The sequence below is a fragment of the Bufo gargarizans genome, chromosome 9 (assembly GCF_014858855.1).
Source record: "Bufo gargarizans isolate SCDJY-AF-19 chromosome 9, ASM1485885v1, whole genome shotgun sequence".
In the NCBI taxonomy this organism is placed as follows: Eukaryota; Metazoa; Chordata; class Amphibia; order Anura; family Bufonidae; genus Bufo; species Bufo gargarizans.
In genome coordinates, this window is record NC_058088.1 from 57,458,305 (window position 1) to 57,473,600 (window position 15,296).

The following is a 15,296-nucleotide window of genomic DNA, read 5'->3' on the forward strand; positions in this document are numbered from 1 at the left end:
GCCATGCACAGGGCCCACCTAACGCTGCCATACACAGGGCCCACTTGAAGCTGCACTGCTCCCACCTGACGCTGCCATACACAGGACCCACCTGACGCTGCCATACACTGCGCCCGCCTGATGCTGCCATACACTGCGCCAGCCTGACGCTGCCATACACTGCGCCCGCCTGACGCTGCCATACACTGCGCCCACCTGACGCTGCCATACACTGCGCCCGCCTGACGCTGCCATACACTGCGCTCGTCTGACGCTGCCATACACTGCGCCCGCCTGACGCTGCCATACACTGCGCCAGCCTGACGCTGCCATACACTGTGCCCGCCTGACGAAGCCATACACTGTGCCCGCCTGACGCTGCCATATACAGGGCCCACCTGAAGCTGCCATACACTACGGCCGCCTGACGCTGCCATACACTGCGCCCGCCTGATGCTGCCATACACTGCGCCCGCCTGACGTTGCCATACACTGCGCCCGCCTGATGCTGCCATACACTGCGCCAGCCTGACGCTGCCATACACTGTGCCCGCCTGACGCAGCCATACTGTGCCCGCCTGACGCTGCCATATACAGGGCCCCCCTGACGCTGCCATACACTGCGCCCACCTGAAGCTGCCATACACTACGCCCGCCTGACGCTGCCATACACTGCGCCCACCTGACGTTGCCATACACTGAGCCCGCCTGACGCTGCCACACTCAGGGCCCCCCTGATGCTGCCATACACTGCGCCCACCTAAAGCTGCCATTCACAGGGCCCACCTGATGCTGCCATAAACAGGGCCCATCTGACGCTGCCATACACAGCGCCCACCTGACGCTGGCATACACAGGGCCCGCCTGACACTACTATATACACATTGCACACCCAGCTCTGCTACATGTCTATTACACAGATAGAACTACTGTGTGCACATTCCATACAGAAAACTGTACAATAGACTCTCTACTTTGACATAACTCTGCTTTATACACACCTTCCATACATGAAGTACCTCTGCATTCTACACAGCACAGTCTGTGTTCCCCTAACTCCTCCCACACACATGGCTGATCACATGACTGTGACACCACCACAGGTCCTGTAACCACAAAGTAGTGTTTGGTCCAGTTTCTGGAGCTGCTCCTGGTGAGTGAGATGTCCATGAGGGGCGGATTATCAGGAGAGGGGTGGGGCTTCAACTAGGCAGAGGCCCAACGAGGATTTCCCTGGCTCCTCGGTGTGCCAGTCCAAGCCTGCTGGTGGGATGTCATAAAACTGTGCCAGACCTTGGAGAGTGTTGCCCTGCCTCTGTTTGAACTGCTGTGTGTTCCTTTCGTCTCCCCTCCTAGGTTGGCAAAGGAACTACGTATTCTGCAGCCAGCGTTGTCAGCTGGAAATTTTTGGAGCTATTTTTACACAAGGACCTTCTGGTATTGCACTGTTTTGCTCGTCCTCTCCACCACAGGAATGAGAGATAAGAAGTTCTCTTTATAGCGGGGGTCGAGAAGGGTGAACAACCAGTAATCGGTGTTGGCCAAAATGCGTACAGCGCAAAGGTCACGGGAAAGGCAGCCTAACATGAAGTCAGCCATGTGTGCCAGAGTCCCAACAGACAAGACTTTGCTGTCCTCATCAGGAGGATGACTCTCAATCTCCTCATCCTCTTCATCCTCTTCTACCCATCCACGCTAAACAGATGGAATAAAACTTTGATGGGTACTACCCTCTGTAGCTGAGGCAACCGTCTCCTGCTCTTCCTCCTCCTCCTCATCCAATTTGCGCTGAGAAGACTAACTGAGGGTGGTCTTGCTATCACCCTGTGTAATGTCTTCCCACATTTCCACCTCTTCCACATGCAAAGCGTCGGCCTTAATTGTGAGCATCGAGCGTTTGAGTAGACACAGAAGTGGGATGGTTACGCTGATAATAGAGTTATCGCCGCTCACCATCTGTGTTGATGACTCAAAGTTGTGTAAAACCTCACAGAGGTCAGATGCCCACTCATCACTTGTGAATAGCGGAAGCTGACTGGAAAGGCGACGACCATGTTGCAGCTGGTATTCCACTACTGCTCACAAAGCCTGGCCAACACATGGAACGCGGAGTTCCAGAGCATGCTCACTTCACACAACAGTCGGTGAGCTGGCAATTGTAAACGCTTCTGCAGCGTTGCCAGACCGGGGGAAGCTGTCGATGACTTGCGGAAATGGGCACACACGCAGCGCACCTTCACCAGTAGCTCAGGCAAATCGGGGTAGGTTTTGAGAAACCGCTGAACCACTAGGTTGAACACTGGGCTAGGCATGGTATGTGTGTGAGCTAGCTGAGCTCCAAAGCCACCACCAAGTTATGGCCATTATCAGACACAACCATGCCTAGTTGTAGGTAGTGTGGCGAGAGCCACAGCTCAGTCTGGTCCCTTATTACCTGCCACAGCTCTGCGGCAGTGTGTTGTTTGTCACCTAAGGCACAGCCTGTTGCCGATTCCCCACTGCAGTGCTACACTGCTTCCAGCTACCGACTGATGGCTGACTAGTGCTGAGAGATGAGAATTCAGAGGAGGAGAAGGGGGGTTGCAGCCACTAACGTAGGTGGTAGCTGAAACCCTGATGGAAGGGCCCACATTCCTTGGCATCAGTAGCACCTGTGCCATCCCAGGGTACAACTCGCTCCCGGCCTCCACAACGTTCACCCAGTGTGCCGTCAGGGAAATATAGCGTCCCTGGACAAAAGCACTTGTCCATGTGTCAGTCGTTAAGTGGACCTTCCCAATAACTGCGTTGGTCAGGACACAGGTGATGTTACGGGACACATGCTGGTGTAAGGCTGGGACTGCACACAGTGAAAAATATTGGCGGCTGGGGTCATAGTACCACGGGAAAGCAGCCACCATCAGGCTGCGGAAAGCCTCAGTGTCCACAAGCCTAAATGGCAACATTTCCAGGGCCAGCAATTTGGAAAGGTGCACATTTAGTGCTATGGTCTGTAGGTGGGTGGCTGGGTATTTGTGCTTTTGTTCAAAGGCCTGGGGTATTGACATCTGTACCCTGCACTGGGATACACAAGTGGATGTGCTAGCTGATGATGCTTTCGAAGGTCCAGGTGCATGGCAGGAGGCATCCGGGCCTGCGTCTTGGACAGGGGATTAGCCAGCATGTAACACAGGGGAAGAGAAGGTAGTGGTGTGACCCGCAGACACTGGTTGTGAACCCAAGCGTTCGGCCCACCTATTAGGGTGCTTTAATGCCATGTGGCGGATCATGCTGGTGGTGGTGAGGTTGCTAGTGTACACGCCCCTGTTTATTTTGGTACGGCACAGGTTGCAAATGACAATTCTTTTATCATATGCACTTTCCTCAAAAAAGAGCCAGACTGCGGAACACCTACCCCTTGGCAAGGGAGATTGCTGCAAGGAGGTGCTCTGAGGAACACTTGCGGGCTCGTTTGGTGTGGACCTCCTTCTCCCTTTTTCCACCCCACTGCCTCTTCCAACCTGTTGTACTGCTGTCCTCACTCGGCTTGTCACCTTCCCAGGTTGGGTCAGTAACTTAATCTTCCATCACCTCCTCTTCCACTTCCTCACTCTTGTCATCCTCCTGACTTGTTGACCTAACAACAACCTCAGTTATTGACCACTGTGTCTCATCCTCATCATGAACCTCTTGAGACACTAATTGCGGTTGACTTATTGACAACTGTGTCTCATCATCATCATCCACCTTGTGAAACACTAATTGCTTTTCCCCACCGTCATCTTCTTGTGACTGTGGATGCTCCAGAGTTTGGGAATCAGGACACAAGATATCCTCATGTCTCTCTTCAAGCGGGCTTGGCGAGAGGCCCAAATTAAGGAATGGCAATGAAAATAGCTCCTCGGAATATCCTAGTGTGGGATCACTTGTTTGCCAAGACTCTCCATTGTGAAAGGAAGGAGGATCAGGGTAAGGATTCTGTTGACCAGACTCTTGGCTACTGAGACTGGACTTTGTGGAAGACAGGGTGGTGCTTAACCAACTGGAAGCATTATCTGCTGCAATCCAACCGACCACCTGGTCGCACTGGTCTGACTTGAAGTGCCAAAATGAAGGATTTTCTTATAGTTTTAGATCCGGTTACTCCTATGTTTTATTTACTGCCCAAAATTCACAAAGACCTTAATAACCCTCCCGGTAGGCCCATTGTTTCTGGCAAGGGGTCCCTATTTGGCAATGTCTCTATTTTTTGGGATAGGACATTGCACAAGTATGCAATCTCTGCACGGTCATACATCCAAGATACAACAGATTTTCTTAACAAACTATCAGAAGTTACTATTCACTCAAATGCAATTATGGGCTCCTTTGATGTGGTTAGCCTTTAGACATCTATTAGACACAAATTTGGCATCAATGTAGTTAAACAAGTATTAACTCAATCTGACTTTTCCCCAGGGTGCCAGGATTTTATCCTGACCTTATTACACACTGTACTCACATGCAATTATTTTCTGTTTGGCGACCACTTTTAATTACAGTTGAGGGGGACCGCCATGGGGTCCAATATGGCACCGACTTACGCCAACATAGCGGTCTCCTTCCTTGAGGACTCCTTCATCTATGTATTGCCCCACTTCAGCCATGTTTTGAAGTGGTGGCGATACATAGATGACATTTTCCTAATTTGGACAGGGACTGAACAAGAATTGCTATCTTTATTTTCTTTCTGGAATACCATTGATAATGACATCAAATTTACTCTTAGTTATTTGGTTGAACAGATTTTCTTGATACATTGGTTTCTATAAAGGATGGTCAAGTTACTACTGATGTTTACACTAAATCTACTGACAAAAACACTATTTTGAGATACGACAGTGCTAATCCCTGGACTATGGTAAAATATCTCCCCTTAAGCCAATTTATACGTGCCAAACTCATTGTGAGTGATAATCATCAACTTAATTTCACACTTGAAAAAATGACTAGGTCATTTCAGGAGAGGGGTTACCCTAACTCAGTGCTTAAACCACACCTCACATCTGTACACACATTGAATCGAGCTGATCTACTGAAAAATAAACGTGAGAGAACATCTTTACAAAGATTTACCACCTATACAGAGGATAGTCATTTGGTTAGAGAAATTGTGAACAAACATTGGTTGGTTCTGAAGAGTGGACATAACAATATTGAGAAATTTAAACTGCCTCCATAATTATCATATAGGAGGCCCAAAAATCTAAAGGACAAATTAGTACACACTGATATAAGCCCACCGAAAAATACAAGTCAAAGCTTTTTTACGTCCCCAAAAGCAGGGTTGTTTTCCATGCCTTAACTGTGTCAACCGTCGCTATATGCAAAAGGGAAATATATTCATCCATCCCATAACATCTAAACAACATCCCATTAAATATTTTTTTACGTGTTAATCGTCCTAATTTGTCTACCTCCACTGGTGACCCTGTAACATGCTGTATGTAGGGGAAACTTCTCGATTTCAAAACCCGTATCAATCACCATCGTTATACCATTCGTAAAAAAAACTGATGGATCTTCCAGTATCCAAACATTTCACAGATCTTAATCATACTGAAAGGGATCTGAAATGTATGTTAATCGATCACGTTCAGATCTCCCGCAGGGGGAACAATAGGATTTTCTCTTTTAAAAAAATGTGAAATCCATTGGATAGCTATCCTTAACTCTTTGAGACCTCATGGGCTAAATGTGGATTTTAGACCAGGCATTCTCACATAAGTCCTCATGTAGACATGTTAGTGATTATATCTTGCCTCTCTCTCTATATGGTGCTTAGTATACTAATAACTTTTTTCTTGTTTTTTAGTTAATATTGATGGAGTGTGGAATCTGGGATAACTGAACCAACATGGACGACATCTATATATAGTTTTTCTTTTTGATGACTATTTTGTACAGATGACTATACTGCGTAATTGAAGACATACATAGAGTTCTTGGATCAGGCATTCATTTAGAAAAAAATAAAAAATTTAAAATCTATAGTATTGACACATGGGGAATTCTTTTTGGGCCCCATTGCTATCTTTATTCATTTCTATTTTTGTTTGTTTCGTAATGGCGGTCCTCTTGCTGCTCACACAGTGTGAGCCATCATTTACAAATTGTTGCTATTGGTTCCCTCTGTGCATCACAATTGCAGATAGGGTTCTGATGGCCATTTAAAATTGTAGTTTTTTTTATTATTTGGTATACGGAAAAGTTCCTATGGTGAACGTCTGTGAATAGGATATTGACCATGGGGGCACTACACTTTATGGTGATACCGTGTTGTGGAAACTGCACTGTCATCACCATGCTATACCTATCCTAAATGAGACCCATTTATTTTTTTCTCCTTTTCTTCTATTTAAATTTTTTTTTAATCTCATTTTTATTATTTTAGTCTGTGAATTGGGATTAACTTGTATGCTGATCAATTACTTAATGGTTTTCATTTTACATGACCTTATTGTCCGAAATTTTCTTCTTGGTTGATGGGAATACTCTGTGGAGCGCACATGAGGTCAGGCTTCTATACAATATGTTGTCAGTCCTCCCTCTGTTTCGCCTCTGCAGACACCATGAAGTGAATTTGACATAGGCATCATGTAGTATCTGGCACTGTGTACGCATAGTGAGCGCTCACATCTTTAGATGCCGTTCTGGTTGTTTATGGCGCTTCCATGGAGATGATGGTCATATGACCTTTCTGATCACATGATGGTACGCTCTACCTACTATGTGTTTTCCTTTTACGGTGTTCCTAAGGAGAAATGCGATCATGTGACTTTTTGATTTCACATGACCGCTCTCTCTGGTCTTACGCATACTTCCTGACATGCGCGATCTCTTCACTGAGACGCCAAGCTACACATGTGCTATTCCATGCTGGACAGGTATAGCTCCTTTTTCCCTCCACCCATCAATTATGTTTTTATTCAGTCTGATAGGGCACATCTGCATTCAATATATTAATTATTATTCACCTTTTAATTCATGGTTTATATGCACTTTTTATATATTTATGTGATATTTATATAAAGCACATGAGTCGCTTATGTACTATTTATATTTGATTGTGTATTTAATGATGTTTTATGAAATATTGTGGGCACATTTACACTGTGTTAATTAACTTAATTGTACAATCTATATTGTGGGCGGTATTTATTTATGCACTTTTGCACCATTTTGTCACTGCTTGAAAAAAGTTCCATAGAGAGAACCGAAACGTTGCATCTGATGTAATAAATACACAATTTTTTTTTAAGTGCTGTGGAATTTTTTTGTTCTTATTACTACTTGGATGGTGGACCGTTTCCGCAGCCGCTGGCACTCCGTCTCTTCACCTTGTCTGCAGTGCTGTCCAGCAAACAAATCTTTATATATATAAATATATATACACCATAATAAAAAAAAGAGAGAGCACAAAAAAAAACAAATACAAAAGAAACCAAAAAAATTCAACACAAAAATAACCTAAAACTAAATGCTAAAATACAATGCTAGTGAACCCAAATACAAATGAATGGAAATGGTATGATGAAACATAATTAAAATAAGGTGACCATAATAAAATAATGATGCACAAAGGGCTTAAGTAGGCAAAAGCACATATTTTGGTTGCTCCCACAGATCCATGAAGTGTCTGGCAAAAGCTTCACCCACTCTTCCCTTCGAGACGACCATTCACATATGTATGGCTGGGGAGAGGCAGATGTCAACTGAATGAGCTTTCCGCCAATACGGTAGTTGTCTCTTGTATGGCCAACATTACCCAAGTGGAGGACAAAATAATTAGAAAAGAAGATGAAAAGTGAGGGTAAATCAGTAATAAATACACTATTTTTGGGGAAGTGCAGTGGCATTTATATATATATATATATATATATATATATATATATATCCTTGTAACATACATATATATCATGTTTACCTTCAGGGCGGATTGGCCATATACCCTACAGGGAAATTTCCCGGTGGGCTGATGCCCAAGGGGCCACCTGAGCCCTCCTCACAGGTGCTGGCCAGGTACATGTATTAATGCTAGGAGCACCAGGTACATATGCAGTTGGCCAGCAGCTGAAACCCTACTGAATTCAACTGTTCAACTGTATCACCATCCTGATGGTCATAGGGCAGTATTTTGTGCTGCACTGTGGTATTTGGTTTTGCTGGGGCGGTATTTTGTGCTGTACTGTGGTATTGCTGGCCCCACCTTCTTATGTTGTCCTGCCTGATTTTGGCTTATGCTGGCCCTGCCCCCCCTTTCCCTTCAGTTCTGACTCACCTACAACTTGGGGCCACTTTTAGTTTTTTTCCCACTTTAAGTTCCGAATCCGCCATAATTTACATTACCAGATTTGGACTGATAAAGGTTCATATGCGACTAAAACTTTGCTTAAAAGAATTTGGAAATCCTTGATACCTTTATGCTGAGAACTACGTTTGGCACTGTAACACGGATTACCATTTATTATTCACTTTGAATCTAGTTAATGCGATTTATTTTGTATCATTAGAAGTAGCTCTGTCATAGTTGACAGTCAAAACTAAGGACACCACAATGGTATCTTAATGAACCCCTTTTTAAACCTACGAGGTTGTCGGCACTGTTGGAATCCATCATGCGATCCGTCTGGCGCTATGTCTTGTGTTTGTTATGACTGGAACCATGACGCAGATATGACTAGAGGACAGGGTGGAAGTTTTTAACTCTCCGATAAGATTATCCTACAAGTAATGCTAATTGTGTATTGATCTTTAATGTAAAGAGGACTCCTGAAATCTCAGGTATAATCTTCATTAAAACATGAAATATCAAGTTACATTGTATCAGTATGTGTAAGTCGATACATTTCCTCAGCTTTTCCACCTGGGATGTCGTTAAATTCCAATTAATGGGCAATCATTAGAGTTTGTATTTTGTAGGACTGAAAACTTTTGCCCTGCTGTTTAATTCCTGTCTCGTGTGTGTTTTCGAGGCTGGGCTCCCCATCATATCACCGCCTCTTTGAAACCTCAGTGGTTGAGCTGTAGCTGAGCTCTCTATATCTATTTCAAGAACAAAAGCAGTCAGCTCTCAGTCATCAGACAACCTGCCGCTCCTTCATGCAATAGCGAAACGTGAAATCAATTGGATCAATATGTATACAGACAAAAGAAATGTTTCGGCTGAAAACAAAATGCCTGAATAAATATTTGAACATAGGAACATTTGAATGGATGATGCACGAAGACATCCTGGCTTCTGCCACTTAGAGGAGGCTTTTAAGAGAAGGCTGTGATAGGACAGATGGGAACAAATAGCAAGAATGCAAATAGACCATCACCTTGTATCTAGGGAGTCTTTCAAGAAAGTGACACAATAGGTACTAAATGGGCCTATGTGGCCACTTAGAACCTTTTACTTTCAGACACATACAAGGTACCCCAATAGAAGTAAGCTGGCATGCATGTTGTAGTCGCCAAAGCAAATCTACCCAAATGTATTACCATGAAATGTTTTGTCACTCCTGGGGAACCCTACTGTCATTCCAATTCTTCCTGGTTGGAGAATATTGCACTAAAAAGCTGACAGTGGAAGGTCTAGGGAGATAATAGCTAAAATACAACACCTCATAACATCTATTGATCAGGCAAAAGTATGAAGATAACCCTCCAAAAATACACAGTGGTTTTAATGAGATGGTAGAGTACATTTTGGGTTATTTCTGGTCTTCTATAATGCTATGAGGTCTCAATGAGAGTTGGTACAGCATCAGATGTCCTTCTGACTTTTCTAGCATTGATGTGGGGAAACAATTCTTGGAGGAATGGTCTTATAAGTTTACCACCATGATTCCCCCATTTTGGTGCTGGGGAACTTACTGTGAAATAACGATACACCCATGTATCTTATGACCAAAAGCAGAGTGGGCTGCAGCTCAGCCCCATTTATGTCGGGGATGTCATCAGGTACCTCAACTAAAGGGAATTTACAGGCTCCGTATGACTTCCTCATGAAGTAATATGAAATCTTTGATCCTCCGACACCAAGTAGGCATTTGTTAGGGAGGTGATTGCAGGGAAGCCAAGAAGAGGATGCTGGGAAAATCATGCAGATCCCACCTCCAAACTAGGAAGTCTGGCATTGTAACAAGTTGGAAATCAGTGTAATGTAGGAGACATGTTGCACAAAATAGCTGCAAGTGGTACTAGACAATTAGGCCTAGTTCACACTTTTGGGGATTTGGTCAGTGATTCTGAGCCAAAACCAGATGAGGGTAAAAAACACAGAAAAGGTGCATTATACCTTATCTCTGCGTAGGCTCCACTTCTGGTTATGGCTCATAATTACTGATGAAAATACTGTAACTGATCAAATCACTGAATTGTGAACTAGGCCTTAATAATAATTAATGGGATGGGATGGGATGGAACTGTTTTTTTGTTGTTTTTGCTATTTTTCAGTGGCTCCCTGGATAACCCATTCAAAGTCCTAAATAATCAAAATGATATAACTGAGAAGGTATCTATAGGAGTACTAAGTACTGTAGCTAAAATATGTGGGTAGTATTGAGCTAACTTCTGTTTTCAAGTTTGGCCTACAAGGTTCGGGTTATCTAAGAATTCTATTATGGATTCCACTACCATGGCCCATAACTTATGGTCCGTGGTAGTGGAATCCATAACGGAATTATTAGATAACCCGACCCTTGTACTTCGAACTTGAAAACAGAAGTTCTCTAATCCCTATCAGTAAATGTCAGCAGTCATGCAAGTAATGGAGGCCTGCATGACTAATAATTGCACATTGGAGTGTCTCTCACAGCCTCATTCTTTAAACAAATCGGATTGTGGAAGCTCTGTAATAGCTATATGATTAATTAGTAAATTTGGGGCACATGTCCGGAGCTAGAGGTGTAATGTGAACCTCTTGGACCCCAATGCAAAATCTCTACCAGGGCCCTCACATACTATCAGGGCCCAGGTTTGATTGATTCCTCTGAACCTCCTACAGTTATGCCACCATTCTAAATTCTTATAGGCACCATTACATGTTCTGAAACCACCACTTTGACACTTGTGGGCCACTTTGTAGATTCATAAAGAATACAATGTATAATTCCTTTCTTCAGAAATGGTTTAGAAATGTATGCACACAACAAACGGGAAAACGGCAAAGAGACTTGTACTCACCAAGAAGAGTGAGCGGAAACTGCTGAGATCTCCGAAGAATTCCTCCACACTGACTGCTTTGGGATCGAAGGTCAAGTACTCTCCCAGGTTACTGTAGAGCTTGTTCATGTTGTTGTACATGTTGGAAAGCTTCTCGTACTGCTCCCGGGCACTCTTTGCAAAGGTGTAAGTACTTGTTAAGCAAAACCTCTTAAAATTATAATGATTTCTACTAACTCAAGCGCTGCACCGCCTCCGTTGTGTAAGATCTGATGTATTCATACAGACTGTAAATGATGGAGAAAACAGAGCATTTCTATCTCTTATTGTCAGAATAATTGGTACGTATATGATAACTAGATAACATCCTATTCTCAGATGTAGCAGAGCTGAACTGGGCATTGAACTGGTACTGTTGTACTGTGTACTGCTAGTATTGCCCACAGTGATATCATTAAGATATACAGATCGTTAGAAAAGTATGTTAGACAAATAGATAAATAGATATTAGATAGAAAGATAGATATGAGATATATAGATAAATAGAAAGATATGTTCACATTATCTCCTCATCATCTACTGCTGTTTTTAATTCTTTTCACTTGTATGTTTTTAATCAATTAAAAAATAATGGATAATACTTTGCACAATATATTCTTGTTTTTAATATTGCAAATTTGCACATATTTTTCCATCATGTTTATATTCACTACTGATCATGTTTTTCACTATATTTGTATAATCATGTCATTTATATTTACAATTTTGTATTAATTACTTTTAACAATCAATTATTATGTGGGTATGTGTATATAGTTGTATTGAGCACCATTATATTGCCATCACTGCTTGAGAAAGATCCCATTGAGAGGATTGAAACGTTGACGTTTTTGTGGTGAATAAATGTACACATTTTTGGAAGTGCCGTGGAGTTCGCTACAGCCGCTGGCACTCAGTTATACCTTGTTTACTGCTGTGCAGCCCATGTTTTGCATTTAGATAGATAGATATGAGATAAGTAGATATGTAGATATAGATAGATATATAGACATGGTATAGGACAGATATAGATACATAGATAGATAATAGATATGTAATACAGTTGCAAGAAAAAGTATGTGAACCCTTTGGAATGATATGGATTTCTGCACAAATTGGTCATAAAATGTGATCTGATCTTCATCTAAGTCACAACAATAGACAATCACAGTCTGCTTAAACTAATAACACACAAAGAATTAAATGTTACCATGTTTTTATTGAACACACCATGTAAACATTCACAGTGCTGGTAGAAAAAGTATGTGAACCCCTAGACTAATGACATCTCCAAGAGCTAATTGGAGTGAGGTGTCAGCCAACTGGAGTCCAATCAATGAGATGAGATTGGAGGTGTTGGTAACAGCTGCCCTGCCCTATAAAAAGCACACACCAGTTCTGGGTTTGCTTTTCACAAGAAGCATTGCCTGATGTGAATGATGCCTCGCACAAAAGAGCTCTCAGAAGACCTACGATTAAGAATTGTTGACTTGCATAAAGCTGGAAAGGGTTATAAAAGTATCTTTAAAAGCCTTGCTGTTCATCAGTCCACGGTAAGACAAATTGTCTATAAATGGAGAAAGTTCAGCACTGCTGCTACTCTATCTAGGAGTGGCCGTCCTGTAAAGATGACTGCAAGAGCACAGAGCAGACTGCTCAATGAGGTGAAGAAGAATCCTAGAGTGTCAGCTAAAGACTTACAAAAGTCTCTGGCATATGCTAACATCCCTGTTAGCGAATCTACGATACGTAAAACACTAAACAAGAATGGATTTCATGAGAGGATACCACAGAGGAAGCCACTGCTGTCCAAAAAAAACATTGCTGCACGTTTACAGTTTGCAGTAGAGCACCTGGATGTTCCACAGCAGTATTGGAAAAATATTCTGTGGACAGATGAAACCAAAGTTGAGTTCTTTGGAAGAAACACACAACACTATGTGTGGAGAAAAAGAGGCACAGCACACCAACATCAAAACCTCATCCCAGCTGTGAAGTAGGGTGGTGGGGGCATCATGGTTTGGGGCTGCTTTGCTGCATCAGGGACTGGACAGATTGCTATCATCGAAGGAAAAATGAATTTCTAAGTTTATCAAGACATTTTACAGGAGAACTTAAGGCCATCTGTCCACCAGCTGAAGCTCAACAGAAGATAGGTGTTGCAACAGGACAGCGACCCAAAGCATAGAAGTAAATCAACAACAGAATGGCTTAAACAGAAGAAAATACGCCTTCTGGAGTGGCCCAGTCAGAGTCCTGACCTCAACCCGATTGAGATGCTGTGGGATGACCTCAAGAAAGCGATTCACACCAGACATCCCAAGAATATTGCTGAACTGAAACAGTTCTGTAAAGAGGAATGGTCAAGAATGACTCCTGACCGTTGTGCACGTCTGATCTGCAACTACAGGAAACGTTTGGTTGAAGTTATTGCTGCCAAAGGAGGTTCAACCAGTTATTAAATCCAAGGGTTCACATACTTTCTCCACCTGCACTGTGAATGTTTACATGGTGTGTTCAATAAAAACATGGTAACATTTAACTCTTTGTGTGTTATTAGTTTAAGCAGACTGTGATTGTCTATTGTTGTGACTTAGATGAAGATCAGATCACATTTTATGACCAATTTGTGCAGAAATCCATATAATTCCAAAGGGTTCACATACTTTTTATTGCAACTGTAGATCCTAGAAAGATAGGCAGATAGATTATAGTCATTTTGGTGATTTAACTACAATAAACTTGGCAGTAAATTCAGGAACGTTCTTTATCTTCTCCTCCAGTTTTTTCTGTATTATTTGGTCTTTGTCATTGAAAATCTTTAATCACAAAATGGTCGGATACAAAACAAAAAGACAAGAGAAAACAAGAAAGGAAATGCAGAAGACTGAGCGGGACGACACACTGCAGGGCTTCATGAAATCTGCTAATAGGAGCTCACAGACCTGTTGTTGTTACATTGCAGTTTTTTCTAGTCTTGTTTTTTTGCTCTGACTGATCGGTATGTAATGTAAACGCTGTGCTCTATACTGTGGCGATACATGACTGCTACAATGTACACAGCATCTGCTGCTGGTTACCGTATTCTATAGGAAAATATGAAGACATCTGACAAAATGATTCACAATATTCTTCTATAAAGAAATTTAGATCAATGGCGACCTCCTTATTTTTTTTTTATTTTTTTTTCAGATTTCTAATAACAGAAAACTCTAACCAGTATCAAAGGGTTTTGAGATTTCTGTAGGAGCCTGGTTCCATGGTTACGACCACCCTGCAAGCCATCAGTGGTGGCTATGCTCGCACACTTTAAGAAAACATGCTGGCCTATGCTCTTTTTCATATATCGCTTTTTTTACATGATAAAGGCAATTTGCTGGAAACAACCCCTTTTATCCATTACTGATATTTACATGACTCAGTGATTCCCTATGAAATGTTGAGCTCAAACATACAGAATGTGTCTGAGCTTCATTTCTACTACTTAAGTTGAAAAAAAAAAGATGACTATCTATTATGGTAATTAGGTGTCATCCTCTAAACGACTTTCCAATCTGCTTGTGGCTTCATGCACACAACTTTATTTATTGTGTGGTCTGCAAAATACGGATACCATACATGTTGCATCCACATGACCTATTGACTTCATTGCATTTTGCATCCGAGTATAGGACATGTTTTATCACTTCTCAGAACTCATATACATATTTCTGGAAACAGACTTCTCTGAGCAGTTTCAAATGGGTTTAAACTCTCTAAAGAGCTTTTCCTATCTTAAATTAAGTGATGATCTGAGATATCACTGAAATCTTCCATTAGATTGTTTTGCAATTTGATTCCTAAATGGAAGCTCTCTGAGATACTGGTTCTCCTTGTGTAGATCCAGCAGGTGTACGGAGTCTTATAGGAAGAAAAAATGTATTTGTAACCTATAGGTATCTATCCTATTTAAGAGGCATGAAACATAACTAAGGGTATCACCAGAGATGGGTTTGGCTCGTATCCCACCTTGTATAATATGGAAATTACATTGAGTCACAAATTATCCACTAATATAGTGATTTCCCAGAGTTACCTGCATTCCTCCAGGCTGTGCTGTAATAAGACGT

At 42.3% G+C, this 15,296-nt stretch overlaps 1 protein-coding gene across 4 annotated transcripts in view; it reads right to left on the reverse strand.

Annotated features, from left to right (window-relative positions):
• The window catches only part of DIAPH2 (diaphanous related formin 2), a 1,273,340-nt gene that overhangs the window by 299,522 nt on the left and 958,522 nt on the right, over nucleotides 1-15,296 (reverse strand). For all 4 annotated transcript variants that reach the window (XM_044268818.1, XM_044268816.1, XM_044268815.1 and 1 more), the window contains one exon: nucleotides 11,170-11,334. In XM_044268818.1, coding sequence (XP_044124753.1) covers nucleotides 11,170-11,334 — 165 coding nt within the window. The remainder of the gene's footprint in view (nucleotides 1-11,169; nucleotides 11,335-15,296) is intronic.